A 20,559-nucleotide genomic window follows, 5' to 3' on the forward strand; every position below is an offset into this window, starting at 1 on the left:
CTCCCTCGAAGTTTCTGAATTCACTTATTGTTTTGCAGTCTTCTGTTGTGATTGAGTCAAATGCACACCCAAATGTAGGGTCTGGATTTGGGGGGATATGCTGTTGCAGAGACCAGATGGGTTGGGGAGATACAAATAGGTAATTGCTGGCTGAAAGAGACAGTCTCTGGTAACTGGTGCTTTAAACAAACAAACAAAAAGATTGGAGTTGCTAAAAACAATCAAAATGTTGGGTTGTCTACTGGCCTCAGTTTTTCCCTCTTATACACACCTCCTCAGGTTGTACTTGCTCTTTGAACTTCTTTTCTCTTTCAAATGTACCCTTGACTTTCAGTTATATAAAAATGTCAAAGGGGACGAAGTCACAAACATGGTTTGCCATCCTGTACTATGTTAATGAGAAAAAGCAACAAAAACCTTGAGACCAGATTTCTGAATATAGTCACTGAAAGAAGAATTCTGAATAAGAAAACAGGTAAAGTTACAGATTAAGGCAACAGCAGGGTAAAGAATAAAAAAATGGGAATCTAAGTTCCCAGGCCATTCTAGAACACATAATCTCTCTTCTTTTGAGATTTGTGCTCTAGACCAGAAGAGGTATGTGCAACATGTGTGCCAATCTGGCACACATTTTCTCAGGCTGTCAAGCTATATCTGATTTAGTAAAGTAAAAAAAAAATTCTTTTTTGGAGAATTCTAAACTTTTTTACTTGGGATGTAGGGGGACCCTCTAAAATACCGGCCTGAGATAACCTAATCTTCCCTTGGTTATTTCAACAGCTGCAATTTGAGTAGAGGACAGCTTGAGTGGAGATGATGTGAGATACAATCTCTTCAGTACTATTCAGTGTTGCTTGAAAGGCTTACACATCTGTCCATCCACCGAGGGATGCAGGGGAGCCTCAGAAGTGAGCTAGTCTGCTCCGCTTAATGGGTCAAGTAGTAGACTTAATAGTCTAGGGTGAAGAGTCCTCTGACTGCGATCTCCTTTCTTCTATCTGGGGTTATACACATAGACAGAACGTAAGCATGTTTTCCTTAGAGAAATATCAAAGTTTTAGACTCGTTTGTTAACCTCTTGGTTAAACTATTTAAGCTATTGCCTACCACTTTAATTTAAAAATACATCAAGTAACAAAAATATATAATTTAGTTCTGAATTATAATCAGTTACAGGAAAGAAAAGTAAGGGAACTGGAGTGAGGTAAAGGGAAAGGTCAGGAAGAAAGAGAGAGACTAAGACAAATGGTGATCAAAGTAAACTCTGCTTATTCCTGTTGTTCATAAATAAATGATCTGTTTTCAGAAGGCTTTCATGTTCCAATTAGTTGGATGACCACTGTTCATATTTCAGTCATTCTTCTAAGCACAGGGGGCTTGGGTTTCCAGATGATAACCTTGGCAGCCAAACAAAAGTGCTCTGAACTAGATGGTGTCGCCAGAGCACTTCACCGGCTGGAAGAAGTCCAGCCTCGGAATAGATCCAGCCCCGCTCAGAGGTTTTCTCCTCATGACACAAGGATATCTTAGTGGCAGCTGCTGGCTGATGATTCTCTACTAGATAGGTTGTCATTTTCTCTCTTCAGAAGCAACATTTCACTTCTCTTGAGAAGCAGGAATTTCTTCTATTAAGGAGGAGCTTGACTAAGGTGACTTACTTCTTTTTTTTTTTTTTTTTTTTTTTTTGTGGTACGTGGGCCTCTCACTGCTGTGGCCTCTCCCGTTGCGGAGCACAGGCTCCGGACGCGCAGGCCCAACGACTGTGGCTCACGGGCCCAGCCGCTCCGCGGCATGTGCGATCTTCCCGGACCGGGGCACGAACCCGCGTCCCCTACGTCGGCAGGCGGACTCTCAACCACTGCGCCACCGGGGAAGCCCTAAGGTGACCTACTTTGTCTTTACCAAGCAGGCAAGTGAAAAGCAGTTTTGCAAGGCTCTTCATTGGGGGTTTCTGTTTCTTTCACAGAGATTGAGACAGTGAAATTGGCCCGTTCTGTCTTCAGTAAACTACACGAGATTTGCTGCAGCTGGGTGAAAGACTTCCCTCTCCGCAGGAGACCCCAGCTTTATTATGAGACATCAATCCATGCCATCAAAAACATGCGCAGGAAAATGGAGGACAAACACGTCTGCATTCCTGACTTTAATATGCTCTTCAACCTAGAGGTAAAGGGCACTTCTGAAGTGTCAGTGAGATTTGGAAAGCAAAACACCATCACAGGCCTGTTTTCTACCAAGAGAACTTCTAATATATTGTAGTAATATCTCTGATAGGTTTGAATAGGACTCAGGGCAAAGTGGCACAAATTTGCTTCCATTAGATGAAAGGAAAGGAGCTATTTTACGTTATTTTGAATAGGTAATGCATTCACATGGTTTAGAATTGGAAAATAAAAATCCCTCTCTTATCCTTGTCTCTCAGACACTTCATATCCCCTCCACGGAGGCAAGCAAAGTTACCAGACCTTGTGTAACCTTCCAGAGACATTCTGTAAACATATAAACAAAAAAGAAAGCTGTTATATCTCAATAAAGCTGTTTTTAAAAGGAACCTATTTCTATAGTATAATCAAACGTTGTCTATTAAGTTCCCACATTACTATGTTTCTGAAGCAACACAAAACACAAACATAAAAGAATAAATTTAAGACTAAGACAGTTTTCTGATTTCATGTGATTTTACTTTTTAAATCTTGGTTTCTGAGATAGGAAAGTAGCTGGAATTACATTTCTTGAATCTCTGTGACTGACAGATTGGATCATATGAGGCTTGTCAACTTAATAACCATTTTCTTGTTATCTTCCTCTTTTTTTTCTATTATGTTAATGCAAACAGATGTAGGTTTGTTTCCTATGCCTGTCACTTGCCGCTTTTCCTCACTCAAGTCCATAACTTAAAAATTACAATGTAGTGATTTATACAAAGCACACTGTTTCCTTCATTTAGCAGCTAAATTTAAATTTTAGCTGACTGTCAAGGTCTGATAAGCAGCGATGGTGGGCTGGTAATTGGTGCTTATGTTACAGGAAAGATCAGCTGATACCACACCCATGCAAATGTAACCCCTAAAGGCTGCACTGTGATAAACAGCCCTTAAATCACTGCACCCACTTGAAGATTATACTCAGGTTTGAGGGCATCATGGCTGTTTGTTGACCTGGTTGGTTTTCATTTTGCCTCAAAAATCAACCCAAAGGCCTAACTCAGAAAGGAGCACTTTGCTGTAGTGAAACAGACCTTGAGGGCAATTTGGTAACACATATTTAGAACCTTATAAATTTTCACACCCTTTTAAAATTTTTTTATTTATTTATTTTTGGCTGCATTGGGTCTTCGTTGCTGCGCATGTGCTTTCTCTAGTTGTGGCGAGTGGGGGCTACTGTTCGTTTTGGTTTGCCGGCTTTGCGGGCTTCTCATTGCAGTGGCTTCTCTTGTTGCGGAGCACAGGCTCTAGGCGCACGGGCTTAGCTGCTCCACGGCATGTGGGATCTTCCAGGACCAGGGCTCGAACCCGTGTCCCCTGCATTGGCAGGCGGATTCTTAACCACTGCACCACCAGGGAAGCCCCTCACACCCTTTGATTTGATAATTTCACTTTTTTTAAAAAATTATTTTATGTATTTAATTTTGGCTGCATTGGGTCTTCATTGCTGCACGCAGGCTTTCTCTAGTTGCGGCGAGCGGGGGCTACTCTTCACTGTGGTGTGCGGGCTTCTCACCGCGGTGGCTTCTCTTGTTGTGGAGCACAGGCTCTAGGCTCACAGGCTTCAGTAGTTGTGGCTCGCGGGCTCTAGAGTGCAGGCTCAGTAGTCATGGCGCATGGGCTGACTTGCTCTCTGGCAAGTGGGATCTTCCCGGCCCAGGGCGCAAACCCGTGTCCCCTGCATTGGCAGGTGGATTCTTAACCACTGCGCCACCAGGGAAACCCGGTAATTTCACTTTTACTTTTATAAGGTAAAAGAAATGCAGAAAATTCTTACATGTTTTGTTTGACATAAATGTTTTACACAACATAGTCAATAATAAAAAACTGGAAATGATCTAAGTCATATATAGGAAATGATTACTATGATATGCTCATAAGATGTATAGTACTTATCCGTTTAAATATTTAATGACTTGGGGGAAATGCTAACGATATGGCAAATAACAAAAAGCAGGATATAAAATTTTATGTACATTATGATTCTAATTTTATTAAAAATTTATAGAAAAAGGACTGGTTATCTGTGGATGGTGGGATTAGAGATATTTATTTCCTTTTGTACACTTCTTATTAGTCCAAATAAACATACATTATCTTTTTTTAAAAACTGAAGTATAGTTGACTTACAGTGTTGTGTTAGTTTCTGGTGTACAGCAAGGTGATTCAGTTATTTTATATATATATATATATATATATATATATATATATATTGTTTTTCACATTCTTTTCCATTATGCCTTATTATAGGGTATTGAATATAGTTCTCTGTCCCTGTAGGACCTTGTTGTTTATCAGTTTTATGTATTATAGTTTGTATCTGCTAGTCCCAAACTCCTAGTTTATTTCTCCCCATCCACTTTCCCCTTTAGTAACCATAAGTTTGTTTTCTATGTCTGTGAGTCTGTTTCTGTTTCATAAGTAAGTTCATTTGTGTCATATTTTAGATTCTACATATAAGTGATATATGGTATTTGTCTTTCTCTGTCTGACTTACTTCACTTAGTATGATAATCTCTAGGCCCATCTGTGTTGCTGCAAATGGCATTATTTCATTCTTTTTTTATGGCTGAGTAATATTCCCTTATACACACACACATACACACACACACCAACACACAGACACACTCACACACATACCACATCTTCTTTATTCATTCGTCTGTCGATGGACATTTAAGTTGCTTCCATAGACATACACTATCTTTATAACAGGGAAGACATCAGTATTTTTTTTTAAAGAGATCCACTTGGCTCCTTTGTTTCTTCTGCTGTTATATTGTTTAAGAATCTTCTCACCAATCTCACATTGTTTAAAGTTATATTCTCATGCCCACATAAAGCTATTATTGCCCCCTTCCTCTTTGTGATGATACCATATCAGCCCACTCATCATTTAAAAACTGCTTGGATGAATTGGGAGATTGGGATTGACATATATACACTAATCTGTATAAAATGGACAACTAATAAGAACCTGCTGTATAAAAAAATAAATAAAATTCAAAAATTCAAAAAAACCCCAAAACCGAAAAAAACTGCTTGGACATGCAGTTTTTCAATTTTACCCTTATCCTGCCAATTGAGCTGTTTAAAAATGAGTAGATATTTAAAAATGTACTGCTATTTATTTATTTATGCAGTACACGGGCCTCTCACCGTTGTGGCCTCTCCCGTTGCGGAGCACAGGCTCCAGACGCGCAGGCTCAGCGGCCATGGCCCACGGGCCCAGCTGCTCCGCGGCATGTGGGATCTTCCCGGACCGGGGCCCGAACCCGTGTCCCCTGCATCGGCAGGCGGACTCTCAACCACTGCGCCACCAGGGAAGCCCGACTGCTATTTATTTTAAATAAGAATTTTTTATCGAGGTATTTTGATTTATAATTAGTTTCAGGTGTGCAGTATAGTGATTCAAAATTTTTAGATTATAGTCCATTTAAAGTTATTATAAAATATTGGCTATATTCCCTGTGCTATACCTTATATCCTTGTAGCTTATTTACTTTATAGTCATTTGTGTCTCTTAATCCCCTACCCCTTACATTGCCCCCCCTTCCCTCTCCCTGTTAGTAACCACTAGTTTATTCTCTGTATCTGTGAGCCTATTTCCATTTTGTTATATTCATTTATTTTATTTTTTAGATTGCACATACAAGTGATAACATACAGTATTTGTCTTTCTCTGACTTGTTTCACTAAACCTAATGCCCTCTAAGTCTATCCATGTTGTTGCAAATAGCAAAATTACATTCTTTTTTATGGCTGAGTACTATTCTATTTTGTGTGTATGTGTGTGTGTGTGTGTGTGTATGTGTATACATACACACCACATCTCTTTATCCCTTTTTTAAAAATTGAAGTATAGTTGATTTACAATATTAGTTTCAAGTGTACAGCATAGTGATTCAGTATTTTTACAGATTATATTCCATTAGAAGTTATTAGAAGAAGAATGGCTATAATTCCCTGTACTGTATAATATACCCTTGTTGTTTATTTTATACATGGTAATTTATATCTCCTAATCCTATATCCCTATCTCACCCCTCCCCTCTTCCCTCTCCCCACTGGTAACCACTAGTTTGTTTTCTATATCTGTGAGTCTGCTTCTGTTTTAGTATATACGTTTGTTTGGTTTATTTTTTAGATTCTACATATAAGTGGTATCATATAGTATTTGTCTTTCCCTGTTTGACTTATTTCACTAAGCATAATATTCTCTAGGTCTATCTGTGTTGCTACAAATGGCAGAATTTCTTTTTTATGGCTGAATAATATATATATATTTCACATCTTCTTTATCCACTCATCTATTGATGGACACTTGGGTTGTTTCCTTATCTTGGCAATTGTAAATAGTGCTGCTATGAACATTGAGGTGCATGTATCTTTTTGAATTAGTGTTTTTGTTTTTTATGGATATATACCCAGGAATGGAATTGCTGGATCATATGGTAGTTCTATTTTTAGTTTTTTGAGGAACATCCATATTGTTTTCCACAGTGGCTGCATCAATTTACATTCCCATCAACAGTGTAGGAGATTCCCTTTTCTCTACATTCTCTCCAACATTTGTTATTTGTGTTCTTCCTGATGATGGCCATTAAGATAGGTGTGAGGTGATATCTCATTGTTCTTTTGATTTGCATTTCTCTGATAATTAGTGATGTTGAGCGTCTTTTCATATGCCTGTTAGTCATCTGTGTATCTTCTTTGGAAAAATGTCTATTCAGGTCTTCTGCCCATTTTTTTTGATTGGGTTATTTGGGGTTTTTTTTTTTTGATATTGACTTGTATGAACTATTTATATATATATAAATATATTTACATTTTATATATTTAATATGTTTTAACATATTATATATATTTTAATATAGTTTGGATATTATCCCCTTGTCGAAAAATGAGTACTTCTTTAGTACAAGGTAGAAATTCTACATGTCAAGACTTTTGTTCTCAAGAGTTCTGTTTATCAGTGTCATCTTCAGTGGCATTATAGATGGTTTGATTATATTGCTAAATTAACTAGTTGTAATAATCTGTATTAGATATAGATTTCATAATGTTAGGTTGTATCATTACTCTATGGACATTTATATTTGGTACTTTTGTAAATGTAGTAGTTCGTTTAAAAAGAACTTTTTCAAAGCACAAATATACCTGTTGTTTTAGTATACCTTAGTAGTCCTTCCAAATCCCCATAAGATACCAACTCATCCCTACCTAATAGATGAAAAAACAAGCACAAGAAAATTATATGCTTTACTTTGTATATTTTATTCACTTTGAATGACAGGGCCTGGACTCAACTGAACTCTCCAAGAGCCCAAGGAAGAAGTCAAAGCTTCCAAATGAAAATCATTACATAGTGTTGCCTAAAAGGAGGCCAGAACTCAGTGAGAGTTCAGTGAGTTACAGATCTCCTAAGTGAGCTAGAGCTGAGATTTAAATACTTGAGTTGAAGAGAAAGAAAAAACTAAGTACTTAATGAGTTAAATGTACTCTTGTGATTAGGCTTCCGTTGTTAAGACAAATCACAGGTTTGGAAGACTCTCTTCTGGCAGTTGCCATAGGGCTTCAAGCAGAGGGTGAACTAGGAAATGTGAAGCTACATCTTGAATTAGGGGATTAGGTAAAGACATATAGACCTCTGATGTGGTTCAAGTTTGGGTAACCAATTTAGAGACTGTGTTATTTATGGTGAGAATACAATGTGACCATGAATGATTTATGAGGGCGATATTATAGTTTAGAAGTATGTGTATGCTTTCATTTTCTCTGTGTATTTTAAACAATCTAACATAATTGGCCTCGTGCTTGGAAGGCCAGTTATTTCCTATTGTTCTCAGTTTCTAATTTTATTTTATTTATTTATTTATTTATTTTATTAGTTTCTGCTTTATAACAAAGTGAATCAGTCATACATATACATCTGTTCCCACATCCCTTCCCTCATGCATCTCCCTCCCTCCCACCCTCCCCATCTAATTTTATTAAAGTACTTTCATTTTGACAAAAATCCTCAATCCAGAACAGCCTTTGCTTTAATTCCTCCTCATATCTTCTCTTTCTCCCCTTCCCCACAACTTATAACAGCAACTTTGAAGCCAATGTATGTAGGTGGTTTCCATGGTACAAGACAACAGCTTTCACAGTGAGAGGGCGCTTCATTCAGCCTGAGCTAATTGGGCATGATGTGTTCCAGTGTTCTGGTGTGTAAACACAGATGCCCTAATGTTGCAGGTATTTTAGCATTTGATCAGGCACGTCAGAACAGGGAAACATTTAGCCTCATTATCTGGGTGACAAAGCAGTGGAGGAGGATGGGCAACAGTGTGGGGGATTGGCTCATTTGAGTCATGCTACACCTAACTCCCTTAACTGTTTCTGTGTTCCTATTGACAGGACCAGGAAGAACAAGCTTACTTTGCAGTGTTTGATGGCCACGGGGGAGTGGACGCTGCCATTTACGCCTCCATTCACCTGCATGTTAACTTAGTACGCCAGGAGATGTTCCCCCATGATCCTGCTGAGGCCCTGTGCCGGGCCTTCCGGGTCACTGACGAGCGGTTTGTACAGAAAGCAGCCAGGGAGGTATGCCGTTTCCACATAACTTCCAGCCATGATGCATTAGCTGAGGTCTACTTGTTCTGTGGTTAAAAGGCTATTTTGGATTTTCTCTTGTGGAAGACATTATTTAAAGCTCTCTTCCAAACTATATTCTTGACACACAGTATTGGATTGTTGTAGTTCTAACTCTCTCTTTAGGAATAGATTTAGTGGGGTGCTATGATGTACTGTATAGAAACTCCCAAGCTATAATTTTCTAGAAAGCCAGTCCATTGCTGGATTTGGCAGGTGACTTTTATCTTATTCACCATTGCCTGTCAGGTTCACACCGGGACCATCTCTCTAAGCAGACTTTTGCTGACAAAATCTGGATATGGTGATTAAAACAGTGGTCTATAAGAGAGAAACAGAAGCTGGGATTTCTCGATACAGTTGGTTCTAAGTGGGTTGGCAGTGTTTTGCTGTGTATCTCTTGAAGAAAGTTTTGCTTGGAGAGGGTGAATCCTTAGATGATCCTTGAACTGATTTTCTCTTAACAGGAAGAAAGGTCAGAGTTCATGTCCTAATTTCTTAAGGTTAATCAGACCTAAAGTTTTACTCTGAATGAATGACAGGGGCTCTAAATTAAGATCTAAAAGTAAACATTTTAATCTGTTATCATTCTGGGCATTGGTACACAATTAACTACAGGACTTTATATTCATTTCCAACTAGGGACTAACAGAAAGAAAATAACTTAATTTTAAAAAGTAATTGCAGAATTGTATACACACAGAGAATAAGACTCCTGCCCTATGACTTACACATTAACTCTTTTTGAAATGGACTTGGAGAGAACAGGGTAATCACTGAATCCTTTTCTTTGATCTCATAGTTATGCTACACAGCAACAGTGGGGTTTGGAATTAATGAAGCAGTAATTCAGAACTACTTAGTGTTAAGCAAGGGCAGTATTCTCCGTCTCCCCACCTGCACCCCAGGTTTAGATTAATATGCAAATCCAACAATAGTAACCACTATGGTCTGCAAATAGAGGTGGGGCTAGAGAACAAAATACAGTTGTTGACCTCAGACTTTGCCAGTCTCCGGAGGGCCGGCAGGGCTTGGCTCCGCCTGCCTCGGAGCCGCCGGCTGACCGAGGACAAGACCTGGCCCCTGAGAGGTGACCCGTAAATCATCAGCGTGAAGCTGAGAGAATCACCTGGTCTTCTTCATCCTCCGTCCTGTCCCTTTTCCTCTGTGTCCTCAAAATCATGGCTTTTTTGCTGACCGTGTTCCCCTCATTTGCTTTGCCAATGATCCTGGTGTCTCTTAGTCTTGCCAGCAGTTCTCGTGAATAATTTAGGTTTGTCTCAGCAGTTACTTTCCCCCTCTTGTGCTTCCATGTGCTGCTAACTGCTGGGAAGAAAGTAGCTATTCCTGTTGTGCAGCAGCCCCGCCTCCTGTTCTCTCAGGGGCATATGTACTGAAGTGTCTTTATCGTGTGTTCCAGGGGGCTGAGGTTTTGAATATTCTCTGTGGGAAGACATTTTATTGGTGGGTGAGGATTTATAACAAACTTTCCCTATATAGGGAAAATGAGTTGTTTTCTCATTGGATACAAGGGGCCTTCTACCATCTTGACGCATTGGTTCTAATTTAGGCCAAGTCCTTAGTAACAAAGTCATGCTCGTTTGGTAGTGACTCATGTCAAATGGAGATGTCATCTTAGGATAGTAGTATCAAGTACATTAAGTACAGTGGTACTGAGCTATGGTGATGAAATTCCAGGCTGTTTGTTTTTTTATGCAATGTTCCAAAAGCAAAGGTCCCTAAAATTATTGTAGATTTTATTTTTGTTTTTTAAAGGTACAAGCAATTTAGCACTCCAGGGAATGTATGTAATCTCTTGGCTGCTGTTTTAATATCCAGAGTATGGAAGCATTTGTTGTGTACACACCAGATGCTTTGTATGTTATTTTGTGAAGCCAGGACTCTCCCCCTGAACAAAACAGAGACCAGAGTATGGAAATCTTTACTCTAAGGATTGATATAGTGGCTTAGCACTGGACTAGGAGGAAAAAATTTCAGTTCTGTTCTAATCAGTTACCTGATCTTGGGCAAGTCACATAACCTGCCATAGTACCTGTGTATAAAATGGAATTGATAATTGTCTCTGCCTTGCATATCACAGATAAAATGGATCTGTATGTGTGTGTGCACATATAAATACATACAAGCACATAAGAATGCATTGAGAAATGGGAATTGCTATTTGTGAAATCGAGTTATTAGTAGTCTAGCTTCCAACTGAAAAGTTTGTATTACCTATAGATTGCTTCTCAATGAGAATTTGATGTCTGCTTATTTTTACTGACTCTTATTTAAATTACTTTCAGAGCTTAAGATGCGGGACCACAGGAGTGGTGACTTTTATCAGAGGCAACATGCTACATGTGGCCTGGGTAGGTGATTCCCAGGTTATGCTTGTGAGAAAGGGCCAAGCTGTTGAACTAATGAAGCCACACAAGCCGGACAGAGAGGTAAGTATGGTCTGTTCTGTTAGGGCACACGCCACAAAGGCAGTTTTCTAGTCACTGATTTTCACTTATTATTATAATTATCACCATTATCTCAGTAACCATGCCCACCTTCCAAAGGAAAACTAAAGAGAACCCTTTCCAGGAAGCTGATGAGTATTATATCTGTTGTTTACTGTTAAGGTAGATGAATAAATCCTGAATCCAATTATTTGCTTCTTTCTATTACATTACTGTACAGGATGAAAAGCAGCGAATTGAGGCCCTTGGAGGTTGTGTAGTCTGGTTTGGTGCCTGGAGGGTGAATGGAAGTCTGTCGGTCTCCAGAGCTATTGGTAGGAAAAACCGATTAATTTTTGTTTCTCCAAACTTCCTTTTCCAGGACACTGTCTTATATTAATCTGATACAACAGGGAACCTGAGAAAATAACGGATTTTCAGAGTGCTTATTACTGTTTAATATAACATTTGGATAATGCTTCTTTTAGTTAATTATTTAACCTACTCATTTATATAAATTCCATTCTTAAAAGAACTATATTAAGAAATGTTCTCTTACTAGTTTTTTTTTTTTTAATGGAAGCCTTTAATCTTTAGCATACAAATCTGCTTAAAACCACAGTGATCCTCATTTTTCATTCCATTTTGGGTCATACTTAGCTTAAATCAGTACTTTCCATAAAATAGAAGCTTCCCCCCCATATTTTACCTTGCTTATATCTTTAATTTCTTCAATGAATTCTAAAATAACACAAATAATGTGCTTTTCAGATGAAAACAATTTTTACTATATTAAAATTAGAAAACTAATTTTACTATATGTGGAATATAGTAATTTGTCAGATAACCCTGGGGTTTCAGCGAATCTGCTCCCCTGGAACTTAATTCTTTAAAAGAAGGGGAAGTCGATAAAACTCTTTGTCTAAAATTGAGAGAGTAAACAGCTAATCTGTTTGGACAAAATACAAAGGTGTAGTTCAAAGAATTGGGCTATAGTACTGTTTCTGTCTGTTTCACTTTTGCACCTGGGTCTATTGCTTTAGGCTTCATGGCTCAGCTTCACTTTATGTTTTTTTAAAAAGAACAAATCAATGTGCGTGTGTCTATATGGGTGGTATGCATATATGCATATATACTGCAGTTCTCCGTCACTGCCTCCTAAATAAATGAAGTAGTTTGACATAGGGATAACATGGATAAATGGAATTGAGGTCTAATCCCCAAATTTTGCTTATCATTACCAAAATATTCCAGGAACATTAACAAAATCTCAAAGAACTGATTTCAGTTTCACCACGGATGTGATTTCCCTCCTACTCTTTGGGAAGGTGCTGGCAAGCTGTGAAGTGGCCCAAATGGGAGCAGCAGAGGCTGAGAGAGGAGGAGGAAGCTCAAAGATTCTGCAGTACCTCTTGAAAAACTGAGAGCTGGCTTTACCTTAGACTGAGGGAGTTATTGGGAACTCTGGAATAAGGCCAAAAGGGAGAAATTTCTGATTTCTAAAACACACCCTCAAATAGAATTATTTTTGACAACTCCAAACAAAGACCTCTTCTCTTGATCTTTGTCCGAGCATTGAGAAGTAACTTTAATGCTTGTTATAGAACCAACTTTATACTAGAGGATACTTATCATTTCTTGCTTCTAAAAATATGACACAAGGGGGAAAAGCAGGGAAAGAATGTCCTTGAATAAGTGACAATCTAAGAGAAAACCAGGCTGACTTCAGAGAGGAAGTGACTTCTGAAGTGGACATGGAGGATAGTATGCAGAGAAGGACATCCCAGGTATGGCGAATACGAACACACGGGCATCTCAAAGGGCATGTCTTGTTTTAGGAACAGTGACAAGTGCAGGAGGCTGGGGCAGAGGGTGGGAGTGGGAAGAGATAAGTGTTGGCACCAGAGTACAAAGGGGCTTAAATGCCAGGCTAAGTATCTGGACTTTGTCAGGTGAATTAGACGAGGGCCCACGTGGTCAGGTTTGTATTTATAAATATTTGTAATAATTATGGGAGACGAACTAGAGTAGAAAGCCTAGATGAGAGGTCATTCAGGAGGCTGTTGATACAATTTGTTTCAGAGATAGGACAGCTAAAAAAGGGATACAGAGGAGGGTATCAATTGATGAGACAAACGACAGTTTGTGGGGGAAGAGGAAAGTTAACTTCCAGGTTTCGGACTTGTGTGACTGAGAAGCCGATAAAACATTTGTAATAAAGCAGCAGCAGCAGTTTGGGAGTGGGGAGGAGGGCAGATAATGAGTTCATTTGGGACATATTTTGTATTCTAGGTGCCTGTGGGATGTCTTGGAAGAGATATTTTATATGCAATTGGAAATACAGATCTGGAGCTGAGCAGAGTTCTGAGTTAGAGATAGAGATATGGGAATTCATCCCATTTTGGCAATAATATTAGCAACCTGTGAAGTGTGTGTGTGTGTGTGTGTGTGTGTGTGTGTGTTGAAACTACAGGAATGGATGACGTTGCCCAGGAATATTTAGTGTGAAGAGAGACCAAGGACGAGACGCGTTCCTTGTTGTAGGATAACGTGAAGTCACGCTCTCTTGGCTCCGCCACTTTTCTGTTTTTTTTGGCGGTACGCGGGCCTCTCACTGTTGTGAGCTGCTGGTCTTGAGAAATTTACTGCACTTCTCTGTATCTATTTGTCCCTTTGTAAAGCAGGAATAGTAACAGTACCTAACTCATAGAGTTTCTGTATTAAATGGCATAATACACACACCACACTTAGAACCCTGCCTGGCACAGTCTTAGCACACAATGATTTTTGGTGATTTTAAGTGAAGGAGCCAGTGAAGAAAATCAGGAAGGGATCAGAGACATAGAAATGGGGTATCACAGATGCTGGGGAAGGGGGTTTCTAGGAGTATGTAGTCAACAGGGTCAAATGCTGCAGAGGTCAAGTCACAGAATTTTGAAAATAGAAAATGGTTGTGGATATAGGTGAATCACTAAAGATTTTTTTTTTAAGTCGGGAGGAGGAATTGAGGGAGTTCGGGCCTGATAAAGTTAATTTTCTTTGAAGTAGGAAATTAGGCCATCTACCCAAATCCAGTAACTTAATTGGAAAGAGTTGAAGAATGTGAGAAAGATTTGGAAAGCTCATGGAATAAAATTGGGGCTAAATAAGGACAAGAAAAAGGACTCCTGGGACTTCCCTGGTGGCACAGTGGTTAAGAATCTGCCTGCCAATGCAGGGTACACGAGTTCGAGCCCTGGTCCAGGAAGATCCCACATGCTGCAGAGCAACTAAGCCCGTGCGCCACAACTACTAAAGCCTGTGCTCTAGGGCCCGCGAGCCACAACTACTGAGCCCACACTCCAGAACTACTGATGCCCACACGCCTAGAGCCCGTGCTCCACAACAAGAGAAGCCACTGCAATGAGAAGCCCGCACACCGCAACAAAGAGTAGCCCCCGCTCGCCGCAACTAGAAGAAGCCAGGGCACAGCAATGAACACCCAACACAGCCATAAATAAATTAATTAATTAAAAAAAAAGAAAAAGGACTCCTGAGCAGAGTTCAACTCTACTTAGAAAGTAAATAACACTTAACGCTTTAAAAATAAAATGCTTTTCAACTGTTTCTCCCCATGAGCCCTTCAGATTTATCCAAAGTTGACAAGAGGCATATGTTATCCAGCATATGGAGAGAGGAGGTTTAAGACAAAAGGATATTGCCATTTCTACAACGAAATGGATAATCATGTCCTCCCACCAAATTTGGGGGCAAAATGTCATGAATTTGACATCCAACAGATCAGGTGAAAAGCCAGAATTTTGGCAGCATTTTCTCTGTGCAGATCTTTGTATGTTCTGTTCCAAACTAACAGTTGCAGTAGCCTTTTAATTGAAGCACTAAGATTTTTGGGAACAGTATGACTCAGATCACATTTATTTTTAGTTGGAATTCAGAAAATAATGATGATAATAATACAGTCAGGTGGGGTAGGGAATGGGGAAATTTAGTAAAGTGGACTGGTGGAGGACACTGAATCCCCAGTGATTGGAAGTTTTTTGTTGTTTGTTTTTTTGCGGTACACGGGCCTTTCACTGTTGTGGCCTCTCCCGTTGCGGAGCACAGGCTCCGGACGTGCAGGCTCAGCGGCCATGGCTCACGGGCCCAGCCGCTCCGCGGCATGCGGGATCTTCCCGGACCGGGGCACGAACCCGTGTCCCCTGCATAGGCAGGCGGACTCTCAACCACTGTGCCACCAGGGAAGCCCGATAGGAAGTTTTGATTAGCTTTAACAGGCTATTGGGAGGTGCCATAGTATAGCAGTGAAGTTGACGAAATCAAAACCATACTTGAGGAAGATGGTTCTGGCTACCTTAATCTGTGAAGAAGACTAGTTTCTTACTTTGTAGATAAACTAACCCAGGTAATTAAATATTAAGTATCTGTTGTTCAGGGTGTCCCGTCATGCAGCTGCTGGATAGGGTATGTGGCCCACAGTGGTTCTAGCAGAGTTATCCATAGGGTTCCCATTGAGCTTTTTGGGCCTATTTAAGGATTAAACAGGGATGTGAAATATTGGAGAGAACTTTACTTGGGTAGGAGAGAACCTATAACAGATATCAGAAACAGTGACAATATGTCCATATCATTCAAGTATATGTAACTTCATTTTATCTTCCCCTAGTCAGATAATTCAGTTTTAGTACAATAAAATGGACAGTAATTGAAGAGGGTTTGTAAGTAACAAGTGCTAAGATCCGGATGCAGGCAGTCTGACTCCAGGGCTTGCATCGTTAACCACTAAGCTATATGCTACCACTTTAAGAATGATAAAGCATTTTGTAAAAAAAAAATTTTTTTAACTACTGTTTGCCAATGAATTATGATACCCTAAACTAGGAACTATTGCTCAATACTCCATGTTTTTTATGTAAAGAAGTAAATGAGTATCCCTTGTAGTAATGTTATTTGGTTACCCAACAGGCGAAAGACCTGTTTGCTAAGGCTCTCTCCAAGTACTAAAGGAAAACAACGAATATAAACAAGCACGGGATCTGGAAGTACTCTGGGTCTGAAAGTTCCAAACTGCACTGTAGATGATGAATTATCTCAGTAATCTGGTGACAGAAACCTAGCTTAGTTGGGCCCCAGGTCTCCAGTCTGTTGCCACTCCAAGCACCCACTATTCAACTACAAATGACTCCCTAACAGTTACCTCTGTGTCTTTGCTGATACGGTTCCCCCAACAGAGGACCCTTCTCTGCTTAGGCCATTTGAGCTGGCCATAAACATGTTTACATGCAAGATAAACCAAAATCTGACCTATTTTCTAATTCCCCCAGGAGATGCTGAACATAAGCCATATATCTGTGGGGATGCAGATTCTGCCTCCACTGTTTTGGATGGAACCGAAGACTACCTCATTCTGGCCTGTGATGGCTTCTATGACACCGTGAACCCTGATGAGGCAGTGAAAGTTGTGTCTGACCACTTGAAGGAGAATAATGGAGATAGCAGCATGGTTGCCCACAAGTTAGTGGCATCAGCTCGTGATGCTGGGTCAAGTGATAACATCACTGTTATTGTGGTATTCCTGAGGGACATGAACAAAGCTGTAAATGTTAGTGAGGAGTCAGATTGGACAGAGAACTCTTTTCAAGGAGGGCAAGAAGATGGTGGGGATGATAAGGAGAATCATGGAGAGTGCAAACGCCCTTGGCCTCAGCACCAGTGCTCAGCACCGGCCGATCTAGGCTATGATGGGCGTGTGGATTCATTCACTGATAGAACTAGCCTGAGCCCAGGGTCCCAAATCAACGTGCTGGAAGACCCAGGCTACCTAGATCTCACACAAATAGAAGCAAGCAAACCTCACAGTGCCCAGTTTTTGCCACCAGTTGAGATGTTTGGTCCTGGTGCACCAAAGAAAGCAGATTTTATTAATGAGCTAATAATGGAGAAAAAATCAGTTCAATCATCATTGCCTGAACGGAGTGGTGCTGGAGAGTTTCCCTCTTCTTTTAATTTGGGTTCAACAGGGCAGCAGATATGCAGAATGGAGAGCTTGTCTCCTGTTTGTTCTAGGTTGGAAAATGAACAGTTCAAATTCCTGGGAAAGAGAGTTTCTAGATTGTATCGTTTACACTACCACTACTCAAAGAGGCGGCACGGATTCAGGTTTAATCCAAAGTTTTATTCTTTTCTCTCTGCTCCAGAGCCTTCCCACAAAACAGGCACTAGCCTGTCCTCACTTATTCGAAGTGGGAAGAGAAATAGGATGTTAAGAAGTTCTCTGCCATGGAGACAAAACAGTTGGAAAGGGTACAGTGAAAACATGGGGAAGCTTAAAAAGAGTAACGCTATTCCATACCCAGCTTTTCCCTGGAGTTTTAAAATATAATAAATAACTTTCTCTTTAAAGTAGGCTAGCTAGCTCTCCCCCAATAAAAACATCACTATCAGAGTAGAAACAAGGTAGACATTTCTGAAATACTGTGTGCTTCATTATGATGAGCCATGGATGGCTCAACTCTTAAATGTAAATAGATCTCTAGGAAACTCACATCTAATAAAAAAAGTACTGGCGGTTTCACTAGCAAAATTACACACCTGGTCCCAGTGACGTGTTTCTGTACCTACGTACCACCGCCACCCCATGACCCCTTCGCGTCACTAGTGGAAGCTTGCGAGTTGGTTATTTCAGTCAGGAGATATAGTGTTGAAATCTCACGGCAGGTGAAATCTGTTCTGATGTGCCTAATATATCTCTGGAAAACTTAATGCAGAATTAGATCTAGTTGGGGAATGTTCCTCAAAAGACTGGGGACTGAGGGAAAGCCCCTCCCCTTTTTTTGGTAGGTAAAAGGCTAAAAGCCACATGGGTTTTAACTGGTAATAATGAAAGTAGAAAACTAGTGTAAAAATGTCATTCTCAGACTTGTGAGGTGGTATATAGTCAAACAGATTAATTTTTTCCTGTAACATAGAAGACCAACAATGAAAATTTTTTGAATTAAAAAGTATTTCCTAGGGCTATAGCTATTTGGGAGTTTCATACCCTGTTATGGTGCTTTTGACGGAATTATTATTATTTTTTAGAAGACTGCTGTCTATTGGTTTTAACCTATGATGCTAATGTGTTTTTCACTGTACCCTCATCTCAGGAGTAAAACTTCTTTAATGGAGATGATTTCAGGTACAAATATACTAGAATCAAGTTGCCATCTTAAAAGAAAATCAAATAGTATTTCTATTTTTTTCTGCCTTTTTTTAAAAATAAAAGTTCAGACAGCAAAGGCATGTACTACGATCAAATAAAAAGTGGTGTTGGAGAATGAAAAATATTAGTTTTAACTTCTCTAAAATTGTTTCCCCCAAGGGAATGAAATAAGTGGTGTGGAAGAGGCTGAAAGTACTGCCTAAAGTGAGCCCAGAGGCCAAGTGCAAAGGAGAATGCAGATTACTGCAGCTGAGGTCTCTTTAGTTGTAAATTTGAGTCCTGCAGCGTCAGACCAAATAGTACACGTTTCTCTTTTCAATATTTATTTACATTTGATATTCTGAAATTGTCTGCTTTTTGTCATTTCCACAGTTTCAAGTCAGAACCATATCTGCAACTAGAGGCCGCAAATAAACTAATAATCAGATTCATTCAGTGAAGCAGCCTGATTCTTTGAGAATCATGAGTGTCTCCACATGACATTTTACCCTCCCCCAGTCGAGCATGGAGCAACCACGCCAATGCACAGGAGCTGCCTGCTGCAGGGCTCACTCCCTCATACTGTTGGGAGGTGCTAAATGCTCTTGCTGAGAAACGTGCACTGAGCAATCCTGTTTTAACATAATACTAACACACTAATTACTTTATGTTCCCCAGACTCATAATGGAGGACTAAGATTCCTGGATCTTAAGAACACAGAGGACTGTGGCATATTTTGGGGTGCCAGTGTAGCTATGTCAAACAAATAAAAACAGATTCACTTTAGCAACAGATTGATAATCTACAGATTTTACTTTTTAAAATTTGGATGTAGGGCCTCCCTGGTGGCGCAGTGGTTGAGAGTCCGCCTGCCGATGCAGGGGATACGGGTTCGTGCCCCGGTCTGGGAGGATCCCATATGCCGCGGAGCGGCTGGGCCCGTGAGCCGTGGCCGCTGGGCCTGCGCGTCCGGAGCCTGTGCTCCGCAACGGGAGAGGCCACAACAGTGAGAGGCCCGCATACCACAAAAAGAAAAAAAAAAAAAAAAAAATTTGGATGTAAGTAGAGATTGTCAGTATTTGTTTTCCCTTATTTTGAAGTCATTTCAAGTCTTGTGACACATGGCTGAAAAGGAGGGAGCACCCATGGCTCCAACCGTAGTACCAGAATCTTTTCACCATCCTGATGCTTTACCCCCATACATGGACCTCACTCACATCCGTCATTTTTGGAAGCCTAGATCTTGTTAACAACCCATCAGGTGCAGTGTCAGTTTCAAATCACATTCTCATCTAAGGAAGCAAGAAAACAGGGGCAGCATAGCACGTATATATTATGGCCCAAAGCACTAGGCCAAGTTAAACATTGTTTTAAAGATTTTTCTATAGTTGTCTATTGCTAATGATTTTGATCAGAATAAAGAAGGTGAAAGGAAATAAGGTACAAATGACAGGTTTTTTCAGTGGGGAAAAAGGGTTGGATGAAATTGGGACTAAGAGACCACATCTTTAAGGGTCTGAATTTTGTAGGTGTAACTACATAAGCAGTGTTAACTCCATTTCTGATACCAGTAGCCCTCTAGAAAATAAAGCAAAGTAGTTCTAGTGTGGTCACGTTATAAGCCAATATTGTAAAAAATAGCAACTACTATTCATTTGTTCACGACATGCATATTTATAGAATAGTTAGGTACCGCTTGTAAGGTAAGTCCTTTAAAATTCTATAATACATATTAAAGTAGTGGTTATTGGTCTGATATATACTGCTCTTGGTTCTATAAACTAGATAAAAAGCAGTGCTTTGTGAAACGCAGTGTTATACTTAATGCCACTGGTGATAGAAAGTAGTTCCCTTCAGTTCACATCCTGTGCCCTCATCTGCTGCTTGCTGACGTAAGCAATAAGTCCCCCCTCTTACTCATGGTGTCTACACATTTCTGTAACTTGTATTTAATGATGGTGTATCTGGTGATTGTAAAAATATTAGACAGATATAAAAGTATATAATATAAACCGTTAATGCTGAGGTACAGTCTGTGAATTATGTGTTTTGTACTTTTATTCATTGTGTAATTTAGTGATGGTGGAA

The 20,559-nt window shown here is 39.9% G+C and overlaps 2 protein-coding genes across 2 annotated transcripts in view; one reads left to right on the forward strand and one right to left on the reverse strand.

Annotated features, from left to right (window-relative positions):
• Nucleotides 1–20,483, forward strand: part of PPM1E (protein phosphatase, Mg2+/Mn2+ dependent 1E) — a 175,971-nt gene extending 155,488 nt beyond the window's left edge. The window contains exons 3-7 of the mRNA XM_081218686.1: nucleotides 1,967–2,166; nucleotides 8,610–8,798; nucleotides 11,153–11,296; nucleotides 11,535–11,628; nucleotides 16,615–20,483. Of these exons, the coding sequence (XP_081074812.1) occupies nucleotides 1,967–2,166; nucleotides 8,610–8,798; nucleotides 11,153–11,296; nucleotides 11,535–11,628; nucleotides 16,615–17,672 (1,685 nt within the window). The 3' untranslated portion in view covers nucleotides 17,673–20,483. The remainder of the gene's footprint in view (nucleotides 1–1,966; nucleotides 2,167–8,609; nucleotides 8,799–11,152; nucleotides 11,297–11,534; nucleotides 11,629–16,614) is intronic.
• Nucleotides 8,934–20,559, reverse strand: part of TRIM37 (tripartite motif containing 37) — a 139,133-nt gene continuing 127,507 nt past the window's right edge. The window contains exon 25 of the mRNA XM_081218680.1: nucleotides 8,934–10,287. Coding sequence (XP_081074806.1) covers nucleotides 10,251–10,287 — 37 coding nt within the window. The 3' untranslated portion in view covers nucleotides 8,934–10,250. The remainder of the gene's footprint in view (nucleotides 10,288–20,559) is intronic.

Source organism: Mesoplodon bidens (assembly GCF_964165515.1).
Source record: "Mesoplodon bidens genome assembly, chromosome: 19".
Classification (NCBI taxonomy): Eukaryota; Metazoa; Chordata; class Mammalia; order Artiodactyla; family Ziphiidae; genus Mesoplodon; species Mesoplodon bidens.